The following is a 20,819-nucleotide window of genomic DNA, read 5'->3' as shown; positions in this document are numbered from 1 at the left end:
TGTTATATTTATAAAATAAATATAGGCTATTTTTGTCCGTTAATCACTAAATTAATCTCAAGTAGCATCGCTATAATTACACGCCAGTGACGCCACACACACAACCATGGTGGATGAAACCGGGAAAGGCTTTTATCCAAGACTACGCAGCTCCTTTTATCGGACAATTCAATTGTAAATAATTATGTAATCTGGGGTGTACATTACACATACATCCATCTTAATGTGTTTTGTGTTCTTTTTAAAGCACATTAAAATCATGAAACTGCACACTGTCAATGGTATTGTTTTAATTATGAACTTCAACTTATGTACTAGTTCCAACCATGTTGGAAATGTAGACCTAATATGCACAGACTTGACCCTATTTCTGTCTTATAACGGATACAGGATGTAATAAATTAGCTATTTAGTCCAAAATGTAAAGAAAAAGGCTTAAGTAATGTAGGCCTATACATGTGAACATACATCATTATCATAAGTATCCTTCAGCTTCTTGTTTATGCCCCAAAATGACCTCCTAAGCAAGTTGTTTTGTATTTTGGATAAATAGACAATTTTACATCGAATTAGCCAGATGTCCCTGGTGCCCACCTATCCGGATACCCTTATGACTACAGTATACTTTATAAACAATGTAAGCATGTGCACACCAGCAGAAATGCACAATGCATTGTAGAAGTTTTAATACTGAAAGTGTAGATCAAGCTATCCCATCTATGCACCAGGAGACAAGCCACCATCAACAGCACCCATTTGTGCAGTACATTTTAAAAACACACAACGTAGACCTCGAAATGATGTCTTTATTAACATGAGGAATAACTCATTAATTGCACTCCACAACCACATTGAGTTATGCTTTGTTCCTGTGAAATTGTTTATTTATTAAAGGTGTAGTATGAAAAACAATAAGCAAAAATAATCCATAAAGCAACTGTACTCAGAAATCTCCCCCATAAACAAAATGAACGTGACTGGCAAATATGTCAACTCTGAAAAAAAGAATTTAATACTGAAAGTACATAACACAGGACAACAATAACATGTCTTCCCAATATGAGAAATCACAGTATTTTGCATTAAGTACTTTTCGGTTTCTTGTACTTGGCAAAAAAAGAAAAGAAAAGAAAAGAAAAGTACCAATTTGTGACGATGGCAAGACAAATGGAGTCTATCATAAAAAAAGAAAGATTTAATGCTCAAATTTAAATAAGAAACTTTGCTACAGAATGATCCTCAAACCTTTCAGAGGACACCATTCTCAATCACATATTTACATCTATTAACTAGAACACAACACAAAATTATAAAAAAAAGAAAAAGAAATTAAATTGTGTGTGTGGGAGGAGGGATTGATATTGTACATTTTGGCTCATATCAACAACTCACTGTACAGTCAAGCATAAGTTGTGTGGGTTTACAAAGGAGTGCTGTAGTCAGAAGATTGTGAACATGGATTAGATTTGTTCCAGTGAGTGTGCTTGGACACCTGCCACCCTGGAATTGTTTCTCGTCCTTACCCTTGCTCTCAACTCTTACAAAACCAACTCTATGTCTGAGACTACAGTAAACTTAGTTGACCCCTGAGTTTCTAATGCAAAACTAGTGTATGAAATACCTCATTACAGTGTATTTTAGTGCAAGCCAGCAATATGCTTGATTAAACAGAGGTAATTAGATAGCACCCAAGCTCACAATATTTCTCCAGAACGTAACTCCGCTGGCCAAATCAGAAAAAAGCAGTATGGGAGGTGTTTTGCTCTGAATCCTTGTGAAAACCAGCAGTTCAAATCTTAGATCCATATTACATTTATAAACATGTTTTTCTTTCGTTTTTCTTTTTCATAGAAAATATAAATATCCCTGAATGAAACAGATTCACAGCATGTTTCTCTTGAGGACTCCAGTGCTACTACCTTTAATCTGGCCATCAAGTTTCTTCAAATGGACTCCAGTCAAGTGTCTTTCTCTCTCCCTTTCTTGGAAGGCTTCCTTTTTTTGGGCTGCAGTCCTTCATTCGCTGTCTTGATAGTTAACCGTCCGTTTACCACGGTTCCGAGTGTTCACACGTGACTTTCTTCTCGGATTGCCATAAGACTTGTCACTGTCCTCTTCATCTGAGGAAGCCCTCTGCCGACGCGGTTTCATGCTGCGGGAAGCAGTCCTGTTGCTGAGCCGAGACGCTCGTTGGTGACTTCTCCTCTTTGGACTACTGTGGGACCCTGAGCTGGAATTTGAGTTGTCAGAAGCTGCAAATGACTGCTCGCTTTCTGAGACAGAACTGTGGCTGCTGGTTTCCTTTTTCCGTGTGCGTTTTGTTTGCCTTGGATTCTTCTTTCCCCTCCTTGAGCGACCGATCTCTTCCTCCTCCTCCTCCTCATCTGAGCCTTGCTGGGAAGAGGCGTCCTCACGACTGTTGCCGTCGTCCTGTCCAGGCTTGCTAGTCTCCCTTTTCGGTCGCTTGGAAGAGGCAGACTCTTTGTCTGCCTCTTTACCTTCTTTCTTTGTCTTTACAGCAGGTTCTTTCTCTGTGGCCTCCTCTCCATCATCAGAGTCAGAGGTGTAGATGCGTTTTCTCTTGGAAGATGGCGGGCACTTGGCTTCGTGACGGGAGGAGGCCCTTCTGGACTCTTGCTTGCCTCCGTCTTCCTCAGAGGTGGCGGCGGCACTGCCCCTACCATTCCTGTGTTTTTCTCGGTTATCAGAGGCAGAGTCTTCTTCAGAGTCATCATTGATGTATTTCTTTTTAGGAAGGCTGCGGAGGCGAATCCGTCTATCAGACCGATTTCTATTAGACTTATCCGATTTGTCTTCCGAAGAGCCGGTGGAGTGTTTTCTCCTTGTCCTCTTTGAGGGCCGTGTTTCTTTAGCCGAGCTCTCCGAAGTGGAGTTGCTGCCCCGTGCCCGTTTGGATTTACGCTTGTTCAGTCTCTGCCTCTTTGTCCACGTTTCGTCCTCAGAATCATCGTCAAAGAGCTCGCTATCGACCTCCTCTTCCTCATATTTCGCTTTCAGCCCTTTCTTGCGCAAGCTGGATCTCTTTGGAGTGTCACTGAGTTCCTCTGAGTCCACACCCTCCAGTTTGTTAGTTGAGGCAGAAGTCTGTTGTGCTCGGCTTGGTGGTGATACTTTCCTGTTTTTCCCAGGTGCCTTGTGGATTTCCCTCTCCACCTTCCTCCCGTTTTGGTGTGGGTGCTTCTGGGAATTGTGGTCTTTCTCCTCCTCATCAGAGCTGAAGGGAGGTTTTTGTTTTGTATTCCTAGATACATTATCCACTACCTCCTCTGCGTCGCTTGCATTCAGAACAGGCTTACTTTCATGAGCTGAAGTGGTCTTAGAAGGTTGCTGCGATATTGCAGCCTTTTCCTCCTCTTTTGCCCCATCATCTGCATCGGCAGAACTTGCGCCTGCAACTTCTTCTTTGTCTTTTGCACCATGTCCATTTACGCGTGACGAAACAACTGGAACAAGAAAGAATGAGCAGAGATAATAAGTTCATCATCCATTCTGAAATGTAAGGAAAAGGCATTAAACAATGAAGACAAACAATAATGCCCCAACCCCCTCACCCTCTGCCTTGCTCTTGACTTCTGGTTTTGTTTTACGCATAGGGTCTCCGTTCTGCTGCCGAGAGGTTGATACGTCACTCTCATTGCTGTCCTCATTGTCTTCCGACTCTCCAGAAGACAGGTTTTCTTCCTTAGAAGCTGGAAGGAGGACAGAAGCAGAGAGCTTAGTGAAACCTTTCTTCTAAGTTTGACCAGGGAAACACACTTTCTGGAATGTATCCATAGTAGGGGGGAAAAAAAGAATCGTCTTGCACTTCAAGGCAGGGCAACACATCATTTCAAATGCTGGATATTCATATAATGTTCCAGTAAGGAAATGGAATGAAAACGTGTACACTGGAGAAGGAAGAGAAGTCTGCACACCGTGTCTTAGCTCAGACAAGGTGTGTTGACTTGAAGTGACTTCCCTTCCTTCTCCATTAAGTGACAAAAAAACATAGAAAGATGAAATAGGTGTCTTCCTGACCGAGCATATATATTACATACATATTTTCCAGAGCATAGATGTTTTAAAAATGTGTCAGCGGTGCAATCTAGTACCTGGGCAACATGGTTCTGACTCTTGCATTCATGTTGGATGTTGGCAACATTGTCAATGTATAAACTACAGAGCTTAAGCCATGTCATTCCATTCCACAGGCACCATCAGCTAAACACATTCCATACATGTTCATTCAGATGGCCAAATTAATCTACAAACATGCATAGGCCTCTAGACAAGAGCTACAGCTCACCAGGTGTAGATGCCTCCTTATCTTCCTCTTCATCCTCTTCCTCCTCTTCCTCCGAGCTCTGGATAACCGCAGTGCGTTTGCTGGACCGGGTGGCAGGGCGTTGACGGTTGCTGCTCCGCGTCGGCTTCTCACACTCCTCGTCTTCCTCGTCTTCTTCGTCGTCTTCATCCAATACCTCTAGGAGTTTGATCTTGTTAGCCGCAGCCCTGGCGGTCTTTCTCTTCTGCACCCTACGAACCCCGGTCTCCTCTTCCTCCTCGTCTGAGCCTTGGGACGAAGTTCTGTCTGAGTCGCTTCGGTGGCGTTTCTTCCTGCGCGATGACCTGCTGCTGTGTCCGTTCATCTGAGCTCTTCCTACTGAAGACAACACAGAACAATGATTAACTTTGATTTCTAGGGTTAGTTGGTGGACCGCGAAGGTATTGCAAGTGGGCCTCCAAATAATTGCCAAAACGCTAATTTGAATGATAATATAACATTAATATTAAAAATAAATATTAAACAATAAATAATAACTTTACTTTAGTTGCCTGGTTCCAGACCATAGACCCCGCCCACTCTCAGAGTGGACTGTTTCTTTGGTCTGGAGCTGAGTACATGAATCGGCAGTTTAGCAGCCAAAAACTGCGGCTGATCGAATGAGCGCGGGGGTGGGTTTAACGAATATCCAATCCGCGCAGCAGTTGAAATGATTCAAACGAAGTTCACACACACAGGCAGGCTGAGGCAGGCACACACACGCTGATTTCACCGAGCTGTTAATGTTGATTACATGTTTCTGGTCGCAGTTCTGTGTGGAAGCAGTCACTGGCACAGACAGAGACACACACACAATCACACACACACCACGACCGTGCGTCGCGTTCACCGTGCATCGCGATCACTGTGCGTCGCGCGTGCACGCTCGCAAAAAATGTCCCTCCCTCGTAAATCGCTCAGAATAGGGCACAGTTTCAGACTAAAGCGTGAGCTGAGTCTGAAATCAGGCTACTACTTTAGTACCATTGATCCAAGGTGGAACATAATTGATTGATCATTAAAATAAACCCCAGTGTGAGATTTCTTTTACTCATCACATTCCACGGTACTTGTATACTGTACCTCAAAAAGCAAATCATCATCAAATGTTATATTTTTGACTGAAAATGGTTTTAATGTATCAGGTCTTGTACTAGGTGCACTTGGCAGTTTAATTGAACTTGTGTTAGTCCCCCCAGGAATCTGGAGAAAAGGTCTTGATTCCGCGGAAAACAATCCTGATTCTGCAGAGAACAATTCTTGATTCCGCGGAGAACAATCCTGATTCCGCGGAGAACAATCCTGATTCTGCGGAGAACAATTCTTGATTCCGCGAACAACCTAAAATGACCAGTTATCAAGCTAAAAATGATTTAGTTCTAATAATCAAGTAAAACCCTTCATGAAATAGCTACAATTAATTGTAATTAGTGGTTAGAATAATCAAATATTCGAATAATCGTTTTTGAGAACAAAAATGTAATATTAAATCGCGCATGCATAAAGTGAATGGCATATCGAGTGGCAAAGTGAGTTTAACGTTGTTTAATGCAATTAGATAGACTTTTCTGTTTAAATGTATGGGCTGTCAAGGCCAGAAAGTAGTTTTTTTGCCACTCAGTAGGCGTTCCCGCAAAAATTCTGGGTATGATGATGTTGTCACGTCAATCCCTCTGTAACGGAATCATAGGAAAAGGTCATCTTTACCTGTCTGCTTCCTGTCTGCGATAGCGCTGTTCCTGGTCAGCCTCAAGCTCTGGCTGCTTTTAGCTCTGCTCGGGTAGCGACGAGACGAAGAATGGGACGACTGCCCTTCATCTTCGCTTTCCTCGCCTTCGCTGGAGAATTCTGCCTCTTCCTCCTCATCTTCTTCACTGTCACTTTCAGCAACTGGCCATGAAGAGAACACAGCTTTTTCAGCATCCTAATGTACCATTTACCTTCCCCCACCGGGATCGGGATAAACCCAAACTGCGTATGCTTTATCAAGTCCTGACCTTTTTTCTTCTTCAAGGCCACATTCTTCCGGGTAGCTCTCCTTTTCGCTCGGGTGTCTCTGCTGCTCCGATGCTGCCTTGAGGACTGTGGGCGTTTCTCCTCCCCCGAGTCGGTCAACTGCAACTCACTGTCACTGTCGGACAGGAACTGAACAGGATCTGAACAGGGAAACATCAGTCAAAATGAAAAACATCCTGCAAACTCTGTAATCCTGTGCACGGACATTCATTTTGTTGGAATGAACCAATTTAAAATCTTTTGAAGTAAGCTCTGAAAAATAAATGGCAAGACAATGTTGGGATGATACGAGTAACAATTAGTAAGAAGTAATGTGAAAAAAAAAAGTTGGTCCATATTATCCTGCCCAAATGTAACTACAGCTAGAGATGTGCCGATTGATCGGTGAGTGATTGCGATCGGCAGATAATGTCTCTATTGGCTCTATTGGCTTTTCCGATCTACAAGCTAGATCAGCTATTTTCACAATATCTGTGGGACTGAATGTAACCTCAGCTTCAACTCCTACAAGTTGAATTGGATACTAAAGGACCTCAGCCTGCAATCTCCTAATGTTTATACTTAATATACAATGTCAGTGTTTTGTAAGAAGAATCATTAAATATATAAATGCTGCTACAGTAACACAATAAATAGAAGAATTTATGGATTTGGCGCTGTGATCGGGAATATCGGTATCTGCAGATACTGATTCCAGTTGATCAGTATCGGCCCCAAACATCGCAATCGGCGCATCTTTAACTGCAGCACTCTATTAATATGTAAACTGTGTATCTGTTATGTTGAGATCGCTTGATAAAATCCTGACCTTTTTTGTTCTTCAAAGCCACATTGTTTCTGGTAACTCTTTTTGATCTGGTGTGTCTGCTCCGATGGTGCCTTGATCCTGTCCGTTTGTCCTCCTCTGAGTCAGTCAAAGGCAACTCATTCTCACTGTCAGAATCTGGAAAAGATCAATATACACATTTCAAGCAAGTTCCTCTAATGGGAGTTTGGAGCAAAACAAGCCACATTATGTTGCAGGATCACATAAGGTTTTTACATGTTAGCATAGAAATGAAAATACTGACTGTATTGGAAAAATATGATCTATTCAAATTATTCATACTGACAAATCTAAAATACCATCACTAACTGAGTAAATCATTGAAAAACAAGAGTAAGAGCCCAGCCAGCTCCTTACAGGTGGCGCCAGACATACTACTGCAATCACGGCCTGATGCACCAACTGTCAATCTACTGGTGGCAGAGTTTATCATACATTTTAAATACAGAACACCAGGTACAAGACATCTACTTCTCATAATAAATTCATATATATATATATATACTGTAAATTCAATATATAATGTAGCTAGCTCCCCTTTTCCTTTTACTTCTACCTCAAAATCGCTTCAGAACTGTGGAAGCGGATGGGTTTGTTCAGCATGTAAAGTGCTTTTAGTCTTTCTTTAACCTTGTGTTGAAGAAGCAGCTTTGGAGCCTGAGGAGTCAGAGGAGTTGTGTCCTGAGCTGCTACTGCGGCTCCTCCTCCTGGGCCTCTCAGGAGCAGACACTTTGGCTGAGGTAGATTTGGTCGCCAACGTCATCTCCACTTTTCCCTGAGTCTTGACAGCATCCCTCTTGTGCCTGGAAGAAAAAGCGGAGAGGAATATAAATCGTTTTGTTCTTTGTGATTAGTGTGGTTGCAGACTATAGTAAAGTAATCTTTTTTTTTTTGCCGCGGGATTCCATAGTTTTGGTGGCACGCACTTGGTCCATATGTCAAATCACCCGGCTTCGTTGGGACACGCATGAGCACTATTTTGCTAAGAGATACGTTATATAGTTTAATTTATATAAACTTATTAGTGAATGACTTTTCTATATTGACTTTAATTAAAATGTTATTACTTTTTCCAGATATGGAAAAGACCACATGAGACTGACAGTATGTCCATATATAGACCACATGAGAATCACAGAGTATTTGTCCATATATGGGCATTCCAAGATATGGGCTTAATATTGATGACATCAGGGATCTCCTTATATGGGCAAGAAAGGGACATGGACTGACAGTGATCTCCATATATGGCCATTAAAATATTAGTGAATTAATTTTCTCCATTGACATGAAAGGGGACCACAGCAAATTGTATCTTTCTAGTTCATTTAGCAATAATGTCATCACGTTAAGACTGCACATTGAGAGAGGAATTGTGCTGAAACATTTGTGCTGTACATTTTCTTTCAGTCAGAGGGAAATGAAGCAGACCTTGTTGAGGTGTGTCCGCCGGACGCAGACGAGTCCAGCTGCTGATTTTTCTTTCGGAACCTCTGGCTGCGCCGGAGCCTGTCGCTGCTCTTGATGGCAGTTTTGTACTCTGACGTGATTGTTCGGATTTGCTCCTCGAAGAAGGCAGAGAGCCGCAGGGTCATACTGTATATCTAAAAAGAAATAGGAATACAACAATCAGAGACATTGTACTCTTCTTGCAGCACACAAAAGAATCTTGTTGTACTGTGTTTTACAATTATTCAAAACTTGAGTGATCATTTTCTGATCAAATCAGAAAATAATTTAACGCCTAAATTACAAGATTCAGAATGGGGGCTGGGCACAAATTACAAATATTTGACCAATTTCTGAGCATTGTATAAAGAAATGGACAACTAGTGCAGAGTTTCTACATGTCTTTAGTAAAGATGTAATTTCAAAATAAAGGAATTACTTTGAAACAACCTTTTAAATCAGGGTTTTGCAACCAAGGTCGTGTGGACAGGATTTACGTATTATTTTAACAGAGATGGAAACACTGGTAAAAAATAAAGTAGTTTGGCTAGATCAACGCTAGGCTGATCTATAATTTTGAATTAAAACTAAGGAAATATGACTAGACACTGACAGAAATGGTGGCCAAACCTTAGAGCGTTTGTTGGGAGTGTAAGCTTTGGCATTGGCAAATATCAGTCGGGTGTCTTTGCAGAGCTCAATAGGATTCTCATATCCGTCTTGTTCCAAGGTCCTCTTCACCCAGCCAAAGTCCATCGGGGTATCAATAATATCATGGTAGTCCTGGAGAAAAACAGTACGAATGATTGTTGAGAAGAAGCTGACAATTTGTCTGTCCTCAAAAAAGGGTTTTACACAACATTATATAGATATATTTATTTGAAATAAAAATATGCCTTGGTTCTAACTATAGACATTAAAGATACGAACACATGCCATCCTCATCCATTCTCAATACCTTTAAGTGCTTGCTTTGTTGTCCCTTTATTCTGCATGCACATTTCCTAATGAATAATGGCTGACCGTAAACAACCACAAGAGGGCGCAATAATGACAGAATCATGTTCAATCTGTCATTAAACCGCCTAGACATTGAAAACGAACGGTGTGGCGTGCAGAGTGAGACATGCAACATCTATTCAATTTGTTCTCTGTATTTTACCCATCCTAACCATTAGGAGCAGTTTGGCACCCGGGGAGCAGTTAAGGGATAAGTGCAGGGATTCCGCCAGACCAGTTAACGTCTAGGCACACCACGAGACAGAATTAATCAGCACCAAGACTTAACACAAATAAAGCGTAATACTGTTTTTTGAAGAATGTTTAGTTTCCACTGTTGCTACACTTAGAATATAAAATAAGCGTGAACCTATTGTCAGAGGCTGTTTGCAGATTCAGGGGTTAAAGCAAAAAAAAAGAAAAAAAAAAATCCAAAGACTGAAAGTTATTTTCAGACCATGTCCCAATAAGTGATTTTTGAAAGATGGCGCTTGCAGTGCACACCAATATTTGGGGTGTTTTCCTGAAGTTCTGAACTGCCTTCGCTGTATGTGTGTGTGCCAATCCATGCTTCGTTTTATAGAAGTATCTTCTGAGGTTCTGTTGTATTCTATGCTAGTCTGGTCAATTCAAATCTTGAAATTATATCTGCTTTTTAGTTTAGAGATCACTTGATTAGCGTTTTGACGACTTGTCATTCACGCCGCAGCTATCGCTACACCTCCTTTTTGCGGATCTGCACTGATCTCAGAAATAGCCCCAGGACTGAGAACTTTAACCCCTGCAGGTTTCTTCCAAGACAAATAATCGTTGAATTCCAAAACTCACTACATCTGATGTGTGCTGAAGAAGTACAATAAAAGCTCTTCCTAGAGTTCTGACTCTTACCTGTTGTCCTGCCTCTCTTTGCCTGTCTGTCTCTGTGTTGCTATCGTGACTTCCTCGCTCCTGTATGAAGTAAGTAGGCAACCCATGCGCTAGGCTTACAACACACTTATTCCACAACAATATCAGCACTGAACTCAACGGCTACATGATATTCAATGGGAATTTCTTATAATACTGTAGACTACATTTTCTTTCCTGTGTGTTCCAAGGTCCTTGGTTTGTTTTATTGTCAGTAACACTAGCTGTGTTTCCATTAAATCTAACGCACATTTTCAGAAAATTGTGAATATCATTCATGTTTTCCATCAACTAATATTATGATTATTAGGAGATAGTTCATGAGCTAAGCAGTAGGTGGCACTATTTTGCCAGTCAGGTAAGACGCATATTAGATCATTATAATCCACTGGTTTTGTGAAATGTTTCACTATCAAGTTGTCTGGAAATACTATTCTATGAACTATAATTTACAGACATGCTTGAATTGGCTCTTAGTTCTGCCATATTCTTCCCATCTGAGCATCCAATTATTGTTACTTACAGGTATGTGCACTGAGCAGTACACGCTGTGGTATCTGCCTTGTTTTAAAGTGATTTGTAAAACCTTGTATAAACACAGGATGAAAAGGAGCACACCTCTTACTTTGCCACATGAAAAGCATAATTGCAAACGGTAATACATCAATGGACGAACGTCACGGTGAATATTGTAAACAAGACGTTGGCGCAGTGATACTGAGAAATGTGGTACAAGGAGAGTGTTTATCAAGTGTATACTATATATAATATATATATTACCACAGGGCTCAGCCAATCAAAGAATTGGAAATATCCGTTTTAACCCTGCAAGGCCCAGCGTTGCTTTTTGGCAACATTTTTTTAATAATTTAAAAAAGAAATGTTATAATTAGTTTTCCTGCTCTTTTTTCACATTAACATCACCATTAAATCCTATTGTTTAGTATTACAATGCCATTGGCCACGATATTTGCATATAAATACCCCCCACAGAGGCTGACATTCACACCTCCCAGAGAAGTTGAAATTCCAGCGTTTTTTTTGGCCATCATTAGAATGTCTAGAACATGTGCATATGTTATTATTGTGAAAAATATCCCCAAAATGCAAATTAGAGCATGATTTATGATTTATGGCTATAAAACCTTACAAAAACATTATTAATGTTTTAACATTACATTTTCCTGTGATTAGGACTCCTACAACACCATCTGATTTAAAAAAAAGAAAATGTGGCCAGTAGAAATTAATTCGGGTCTTGCAGGGTTAAAAATGTCAATATGGCTGCTGTGAAAAAGGTCTCAATCATCACAGAATGTTGTGTGTTCATTGCATATCATCACGTCAGTGGCAAAAGTCCTTCCCAAGTTTTCATGTGACCTACCGGAAAGATCTGTGGATCAACAGGTTGTCTGAAGGGCTCAGAGTCTTCACAGTCAAAGATGTAGTTGATCAGACTCTTGCACTTCTCCTTCCAAGCATCCCTGTCTGGAACCACCTCCACGGAGCGCTAGGAATGTTGGGAAGGAAGATGGCCAGCATGATATGACACGGACCACAATGCTTTCCAGTCAGTCTGCTGCTTATTTTAATTTCATTTGAAAAAAAAAAGAAAAATCACACCATGAGGGCACCCCATGAGTCAGCCATGACATGAAACAAAATCTTTCTCAACAAGGAATTAAACAATAGGCCAATAGGCCCTTTCCACAGCAGACCGTTTAGTGCACTGGTTCCCGAGCACTTGGTCGGGACCCATTTGTGGGTAGTGGACACATTTTTATGGGTCCCTTATTTAGTTTTTAATTATTATTATTATTATTTCAAAAGTACTTCAAAAAACATTCCCGAAAAAGCTAAGATTTTCATGAATAAAAAAATGCAATGAAGTAATTTCATTAATAAAGAAAAGAAAAATCTACAAGCTCTCAATGCAGCACAAAGCGACGCATTGCGACCTTGTAGATCTGTTTTCAATTTGGGTCCCGGGTGAATGTCTAATTTCTCCTCCAGAAACGTTCTCGATCAGAAACGTTTGGGAACACCTGGTTTAGTGTATATAACAAGCATGAGGCTGTTTAGCTGTGCATACTTGCACACAGTAAAACCTGAATGAAATACACACAATTATCATTATTAACTTCAGCTACATTTTCACATCAAAATGTCTGCTGTGAAAGGGGCCCCTTTTGTTTGTTTGCTGCCCTGTAAATTACTTGCTCTAGCAGAGTGCGCAAGTACTGCGTTTGGCTGCGTATGTATGTATGTATGTATGTATGTATGTATGTATGTATGTATGTATGTCTGTGTCTGTTGAAAGGACCGCACCTCATAGCGCTCTCTGCTGGCGCACAAGTAGGACATACATGACCTACTTGTGTCTTGTGCACAAGACACAAGTTGGCACCTCGACAGAGTGCAGTTCTAGTGGTGTTAAGGCAACTGTAGCTGTAGCTAATCAATTTAATACTGTTGTGGCAGATTTAGGGGTGCCAATGTGCATTGACAATAGTCAACAGCATTGTGTATGTTCAACAAAATAAATACCCACGGGTGGCTGTCAGACATCACAGAAAATGGTAAATGACTCCATTTATAAAGCATTTTTTTGTCTTTATTACCACTCAAATGTGCTTTACAACGGACTTAACATGCACCGCAATGGTGGAACGCCGCTACACATTATGTGTTAGACATGGTACACTTTTACATACCGTCAGCGGAGTGGTCACTCCTGACGAGCACCAACCTGCTCATCAGGAGTAGTTAGGGTGGGGTTCAGTGTCTTGCTCAAGGACAATTCAACATGCAGCCAGGAGAAGCCAGGGATTGAACTAGGAACCTTCCGGCTCCCAGACGACCACCCTAACACTGGCCACTGGTGCTCCGAAAAGGTTTGTATTGATTTCCTAAACATGGGTCTTTTTTATACTCATAGGTTTAAATCCATGCTAATCACTAATAATGATCCTCAAATTGTGATGCACTAGAAAGAACACATGTGAGCTGAGACCATCAACTAAAATTATCTGATCAGCATCTTTATAGTTCTAAAACTATTGTAGTGGGACCGTTTGAAAGATATTCGCAAAGAAAGGCAGCGAGCCACATTGCTCCCCTTAGGCACCCCTTAGGCACACCAATTAGTTGCCTCGTTGTGAAATGCTACTACACTTTTATAATGCTATTAAAAGTGTGAAAGCAGGTTTATACATGAATATTGTCTCTGGAAAACATCATCATTCATCCATTTCTACATACCTGACGTAGCCTATGCACAGAGGAAGTGCCTGGTGCGTCTCCGTCATCGTCCTACAGAACACATCCAAATACCACTTGGTTAGTCTAAAACAGGATGCCCCGCCTCTAACGTACAGTTGCGTAACAGCACTGCTGTATTACTGAACTGCATCCCTTTTTGCACAAAAAGGGATGCAGTCCCTTTGGAAGAGACAGTGGAAAAGGTGCTCTGGGACAAAATTGACACATTTTCAACTGAAAAGTTTCAACATGACTCAGTTGTCCTTTCAGAAATGGTTTAAAGACCAGATGAAACATTTTAAGTGAGCATATGGTGATGGTCACAGTGAAACGGGCTGGGCATTGGGCAAAACCTGATGTGATGTGATTCATAGCACTGTGTGGAAAAATGTATTGATGGGTGCATGTCCGGATATTATTGGTTAAAACTGGTTAGTAATTACACATTTTGTTTGACAGGAAAGGATTTAGGATACGACATTTAGAGACTTTTGATATGAAAATAGTATACACAAAGACATTATATATTGTCAACTATGTCACCCTTATGACAATGTATATGCTCAAAAAGTGTGGGGGGAAAAAAATCATCTGGTTTTAAAACAAGTTTTATGCTAGATATAGTTTTTCTCATACTTGCTCTTGCCTCGCAGCAGCACATCACAGAATAACAGACATCATAGGCACACTTTACCTCATCATCTTCATCCATCTCCTCAACAGCGTTATAGAGCTCCATGACATCAGTACAGCTCGGGTCGCTATGGGAATGGAGAGTAATTTATCAACTTCTATTCTTAATGGGTTCACTTCTAATGAATACAGTCAGTACTGGTGAACAAACAACTCTAGTTAGTAAAGCTGACTGGGTAATTTAGAAGCAATTTTATAACCCCATGTTTCTAGAAATAACAGGGCAATATTGTAGTTCAACACTGGAAAAAAAACAGCAAATCTCATTCTCTTAACAAGATGGTAACTAAAAACTAAAAGAATATTCACAAGCTACTTTCTTGGCCTACTGGTAGCATGCACAAGATAATTGGTGCTCATCGGTCCAGTGGTTTGCAAGATTACCCCCGGAATGACAGACAGACCCTCTACTACAGAGCCATGCTGTAAAAACTCCACACACAGAAATGAGTATTCCTGTTCACTGCCAACAGTTGTATCAGTACCGTAGACGCTCAAAAGTTTGAGTCTCATTTCTTTGTTAGCTCTCGGTTGCTGTCAGGTGGAAACCTTTTATGTCCAAAACAGTTAATAGGGCATCTCATGAACTTGTGACATTTAGTTAAACTAAAAGTAGTTAAATCATTTGAAAAACCTGCAGATTGTTTAATAATAATTTTAAAAACAAGAAGAATTGAGATACAAGGTTTCCACCCCATAGTGATGACACAAAGTTAGTTCCAGACCAGAGAAGCACCTGCTATGAAGTGTTGCTTTTCCTTAAAACAGAGTATACTTGCATTCATATATATATATATATTTTTTAATTTACTGGGTATAAATGGGTATTAATCTTCATCTTCAAGAGGAACATACTTGATAAACTTCTGAAGGACGTTTGTGATCAATTTCGCAGAGTGAGCGATCTTACTCCTGGGCTCGTTGAAGGTGCGGGCATTGTGTGCGATGTACCTGACATCCCAGATTAATGAAGACAAGCGCCTGAGAAACACAACCAAAAGATAAATTATCATCTGTGCTAAATGCATATCGTATGTGAATGAAAGTCTACCTCATACCTGGGATATGAAGGTATGAGCAATTCTTTCTTAAATGTTCAATCACTCACTGAAATCAAACACTAACACCATCTCTCACTAATAGGTATATCTAGCAGATTAAATAAAAGTAAAAATGACCATGTCTGATCCCATATTGATTTCTGGTGGACCAGGAAGGATGCAGTATCTTGTTGTGACAGGGGAACTGACCTATAGAATCTGCTGATGAGCCTGAGCCGAATGGTGCCCAGATCAGTGGGGTAGGCGATCACAGTGCAGTAGGTGGGGTACTGGACAATGTCCACAGGCCCAGAGAACGGTGCTGCGATTTCTATGGCACAAACAAGAACAGGACTTTCGTCAGATGATAAAACAACAAAAATAAGCTTACTTGATTAACCTCAAGCGCTCGTCTTTGTTAATGTGTGTGGGTCAGTGAGGGAGGGAGCGTGCATGTGTGAGAGTGTGGCAGAGTAAACACGTGAGATAAGAATGAGAGAGAGAGAGAATAACTAAAACATACCGATGGTGATGAGTTGGTCGACAGCAGCGACGATGCGTTCACACTCCTGGTCTCTGCGCCTGTCGCCCCACTCCCCTGGCTGGGGCTTGTACATCAGCTCGTTCATCTCCTCTGGCGTCACAGGAATACCTCCTCCTTCCGTATCCGGCACTTGGGCTGAAGAGCATGGCAAGACAAAAACTGGTTAATATATAATGAACTGTAATGAATCTAGCTGCCAGGAAATGTCATCTAATATAATACTGTATAACCTACACAGTTAGGCTGTGTACCATAAAAACGTCTGGACAAAATAAAAAAGTTATATAAAAAAATGTAATCCTTGAATAATAATATTGCAACTAGTAATGCGATCAACGCATCAGGTGAAGACATAATGAAGTCCTTGCTTTACCATCGTCGGGAATAGCTTCCAAATCCCATGGACTCAACTTCTCAGTTTCCCCATTGTCCCACCTGATGGCCACAAAAAGATAGACAAACTTTAAGAAATGCTTCTGTGATCATCGAAAGCTACATTTGGAATAATTTCTCATTCCGCCATAAAAATAAATAAATCAGCATTTTGGGTTCTCAGTGGTGCAAGGTATAGAATCAAAGAAATAATCACAAATAAAACAAAGTAGAAATCAATTATCTTCCCCCCACCTGACTTTGAAGCATTGGAAGTGGCTGTCAGGGTATTCTGCCTGGTAGGGCTCCTGACACACTATGGACCCAGACCACCAGGCGTCATCTATCACCGAGCGGAACCCGTCACCTAGCAGGGACAGAAAACCAAGCAAATGTTTATTTACTATTCTTGTACTGTACCTTTTCACAAAAATGCAACATTTCACTTGGGAACCATGTTTTTTTTTCATTCTGGGCCTTTTTTCTGAAATCCCACTTGACTTGAACTGTGAGCTTATACATTGTCTATTTATGGCAAAGAGATTTGGTGTAGAGGGAAAAAGGAGAGGGGCCAAGTACAGACCAGTACAGTACATACAATCTAAGTGGAAGGTAAAACAATTTAACGATACAAACTATTTCCAAACTATTTCCAAAATGTGCCGACACAAATACATGGATTAGCAATCATGTACATGTACAAAACGTGTGATCTATGCTCAATGAAAGCCGTTTAATTGTAACAGATGTTTGGTTAATATTTGCTCAACTGAGCCCCAGCTGAGCAAACAGCAGCTCATGAAAAGAAGACTTTGGTAAAACTCACCCGGCTGCCAGTTTCTCCGGAGTGCCTCGTCATAATTCTGCCTCAGCACCAGGAAGTCTATGACATCTGGCATGTCGTGATACCTGTGGAGGAACATCGAGACTTACAGTGTTGTATTGGATGTTGATTTAAAGTATAGGGACATATTCAAGTTTCACAGTACATAATGAAAGATATTCTAATAGTGTACTACAGGACATCAAAAGGGACTGCACATAACATACCATGTTCAGCAGAAGCATCACCATCAATACATAAACATATACTTTCATACAATAAGTAAACACTCTGCGGGCACGACATGTCAATGACCATGAAATGAAAATGGCTAAAGTTCATAGGCTACTGTACATACTTGACAGAGAAGGACTTGTCAGAGATCTTGCCCGTGCCAACATCAATAAGCGTCAGTTTTAGGCAGCACAGCGTGGGAGGACAAACATCATATCTGATCCCAGTTATCTTCACAAACTCTTGGTCCTACCAAAAAAAAAAAAAACAGAAAAATACAAATTTAAGACCCTGGATTCTAACCCGGGTCTCCCGCGCAGGAAGCGACACCAATGCCAAACATCTTGACCACTAGTCTAAAGGGGAATCCCCCACCTGGTCAGGGGATACAATAGGTTTTTGGTTTTCAGGCAGAGGCTCTAGGGATATGTACAGCATTAGGGATATGAATATTTGACTTGTGCTCCAGTCAACTCTAAAAATATCAATCTAAAAAGATATTTTTACATTTGAATTACTTATACAAAAATACTTTAACCAAAACCATGGAGAAAATATGTAAAATGCTGGGACAAGTAAGACAATATGCCATTTAATAATTATTGATTTGATTGGGATTTTTTCATTCTTTAACAAAAATAAATACATATATTTTTCGGACATTTTCATTGTTCTATGACTTTAACATTTTTGTGACTGTAAGCCAACATTACTTGATGACATAAAATATATCACACATATTTTTGTATCCACTTTGCATCAGGAAACTTGTGCATCTGGTTCTGTTACTCAGTCCTACCCTAAGCTCCATCTTCCTCCAGGGTTGTTTGTCTATGTTGATGGGGTACACCTCAGTCTTCCTCACTGCCTCCACATAGGCCTCGTGGCCCTGGCGAAAGTAGATCACCTGACAAGAACAAACACGCTTCATACCTCAGGACACGTGATCAGCAAGGACAGTGGATCTCAACCTGTGGGCCGCAAGGCTATTGCAAGAGGGCTCTCAAATGTCAAAACACTACGATTTTAATGACAATATAACATGAATATTTTAAAAAAATGTCATGGTATCATTTTGTGCCAATAAATAGGAATACTGTGTTTGTTCCATTGATCCAAGCCATGAACGTGGCCCACCCATCTGATCAATTAACTTGGGCCGCAAACGCTTTTGAGATTTTCAAGTGGGCCCTGACCCAGAAAAGCTTGAGAACTACTGATCTAGGAGGAATGTGATCAGCCAAGAAGTGGTGTTATCTGTGATCTACTAGGAGGGATGTTATCATCTAGGAGGGACGTGATTGGGAAACCAGAAATGTCAAAATTGATTCACATACCTCATCCCCCATTTGGGGCACAAAGGGGGACTTCCTGGGAATGACATCAGTGATCCACAATGAGGGTCTGAACTCATTGGACACCTCTCTGTTGATAGGAGGTCTGGCCTTGGGCCGCTGTAGGGGAAACGCAGACTATTCATTAATATTCACACCGCAAGTTAACAATCAACCCAATGGAGATCTGTCAATGCCGTCGGGCAGAAACCTTGTATCACCATAATTAATCTTTTTATGTTTATTTCATTATAACTTTGAGAAGAACTGACATAGGGTTTAAGTGGTTAAACTAAAGACAAATGTCTTAGTTGATTCCGGTGGGTAGAGCCACTCACCTTGGGGGTCCTGCTTTTACTTTTACTTTTCTTGGCCTTGGCTCGGCTCCTCTTCCTAGGCTTCTCCTCCTCGTCACTCTGCTGTTTGTCCTCCGTCTCCTCGTTCTCCTCCTCTTCCTCCTCCGAGCTGCTGAGCTGGCGCCGCCTCCGTTTCCGTGACGACTGGGGGGTGGAAGGCTGCAGGTTGATCCCGGCATCTGCCGTCCAATCAGAGTACTCACTGGAGGAGTGGCTGTCCAATCAGAATAGTTTTTCTTTTCAATTATGGTTTTGGGTTAAATCAGAATGATTAAAACTCAGGTAACCTGAGCAAATGCTCAAATTACCTGCTTATAAAAGTCAGTATGTGTAAAAGTGAGTATGTGAAAGAGTAGAGTAAGAGTATTTTTCTCTGAAAACTCCTGCCAAGGGCTGTTAGTACTTATAGAGTTATCTTAGTTTTTACCCTGATGAGTCACTTTTCCATTCCTCATCATTTGAAGATTCAAGTTCACTGCCATCCAGTTCATGCTCCTGGGGAGGTGAGAAACCCAAGATTAAACTTCATGGTCTATTTGGAATACTACGCGGTATACAGTCGAAGCCCTCTAACACCACACACACACACATCAATCCATCACCATTGGCCCAAGTATTCAAACCCCCAAAGGGTTATTGGGGAACTCCATAAGCAACCACTGACCATACTGCCACGGTGGCCATTTTGCGCTTACGTCATACTCTGGGTATTTCCCAGTGACATGAGAACAAAATGGCTGCAGTCAGTGCAATGTGAATAAGACCAATTCCAGGCTTCCTTCCAAGGAAAGGAGGTGAATGTCAGACTTCCTGTAGTTAAGTGACACAAGCATGTGGAGGGTTCTGTACCTCGGAGGTAGCGGACGTCTCTTCTCCCTCTTCACACGACATTTCAATGAAATCCTCTCCAGTCACAGCGTCACCACTCTGTGAGCCAAACAGAGCTTCGTGCCGCTGCTTCTTGCGGGCCTGAGCTCGCTTGACTGAGGGAAGCTCGTCATCAGAGTCATCCTGGCAGGAAAAACAAACAAGCAAAAAGTAAGTCACAAATACAATGCTCGCCATTTATAACTAGAAACACCAATGTTAAGTGAGGGGACAAGTGAAGAGTAAAATCAAAAAGATGGCTTCTATTAGAATGACTGGGAGTGAAAACAACAAATTGTATTTTAAAATACCCATAGAAAAACTCTTTCACAGCAGTCACTAAGATTAACATTTGATATGTGTAAAAGAACAAAGGCTTGACTGTTATCTAAATATGGGCCAAGACCAGCTGCAGTGGTGTCCCAAACCGAGATGTTCACAAGTGGTTCACAAGGCGACGGAGGACTAGATGGAGAAAGAGAATCAGTGGGAAGGCCTCTGTAGTCACCGGAGTATCTGGGTTGTAAGGCCAGATACCCTGGGAGGGCACTGTAGTCGCCAGAAATATCTGTGTTGTAAGGCCAGATATTCAGGCTAGTACATGGTAAGCTCCCAGTGAGAGGTTTGAGGATTGACTGGGGGTCAACGTTGGATCAGATCTATGCTGAACAAAATAGGACCCAATATTCAAGTACTTTTCAAAAGATTCTGAAATACACACCAATTTAAAATGGCATTATAGCTTGCAATGTGCAATGCATGTGCGTGCAACTGA

General features: G+C 41.2%; 1 protein-coding gene across 2 annotated transcripts in view; it reads right to left on the bottom strand.

The window, feature by feature from the left end:
• Positions 1–890: 890 nt before the first annotated feature.
• The window catches only part of brwd1 (bromodomain and WD repeat domain containing 1), a 44,642-nt gene continuing 24,713 nt past the window's right edge, over positions 891–20,819 (bottom strand). The window contains exons 22-45 of one of the 2 annotated variants that reach the window (XM_080732105.1): positions 20,027–20,188; positions 19,605–19,672; positions 19,160–19,391; positions 18,825–18,941; positions 18,287–18,394; positions 17,612–17,736; positions 17,257–17,339; positions 16,686–16,797; positions 16,432–16,493; positions 16,038–16,193; positions 15,725–15,845; positions 15,330–15,455; positions 14,476–14,542; positions 13,782–13,832; positions 11,905–12,030; positions 9,246–9,398; positions 8,598–8,770; positions 7,797–7,969; positions 7,149–7,283; positions 6,322–6,480; positions 6,032–6,214; positions 4,307–4,663; positions 3,573–3,710; positions 891–3,464 (exon numbers count right to left, since the gene is read on the bottom strand). In XM_080732105.1, the coding sequence (XP_080588231.1) occupies positions 2,017–3,464; positions 3,573–3,710; positions 4,307–4,663; positions 6,032–6,214; positions 6,322–6,480; positions 7,149–7,283; positions 7,797–7,969; positions 8,598–8,770; positions 9,246–9,398; positions 11,905–12,030; positions 13,782–13,832; positions 14,476–14,542; positions 15,330–15,455; positions 15,725–15,845; positions 16,038–16,193; positions 16,432–16,493; positions 16,686–16,797; positions 17,257–17,339; positions 17,612–17,736; positions 18,287–18,394; positions 18,825–18,941; positions 19,160–19,391; positions 19,605–19,672; positions 20,027–20,188 (4,635 nt within the window). In that variant the 3' untranslated portion in view covers positions 891–2,016. The remainder of the gene's footprint in view (positions 3,465–3,572; positions 3,711–4,306; positions 4,664–6,031; positions 6,215–6,321; positions 6,481–7,148; positions 7,284–7,796; positions 7,970–8,597; positions 8,771–9,245; positions 9,399–11,904; positions 12,031–13,781; positions 13,833–14,475; positions 14,543–15,329; positions 15,456–15,724; positions 15,846–16,037; positions 16,194–16,431; positions 16,494–16,685; positions 16,798–17,256; positions 17,340–17,611; positions 17,737–18,286; positions 18,395–18,824; positions 18,942–19,159; positions 19,392–19,604; positions 19,673–20,026; positions 20,189–20,819) is intronic. The other variant, XM_080732106.1, reaches the window with a different exon arrangement.

This window comes from Nannobrachium achirus, assembly GCF_963921795.1.
Source record: "Nannobrachium achirus genome assembly, chromosome: 8".
NCBI classification, from domain to species: domain Eukaryota; kingdom Metazoa; phylum Chordata; class Actinopteri; order Myctophiformes; family Myctophidae; genus Nannobrachium; species Nannobrachium achirus.
The sequence above is the reverse complement of the archived record's forward strand: the minus strand, read 5'-3'. Positions and strand labels throughout refer to the sequence as shown.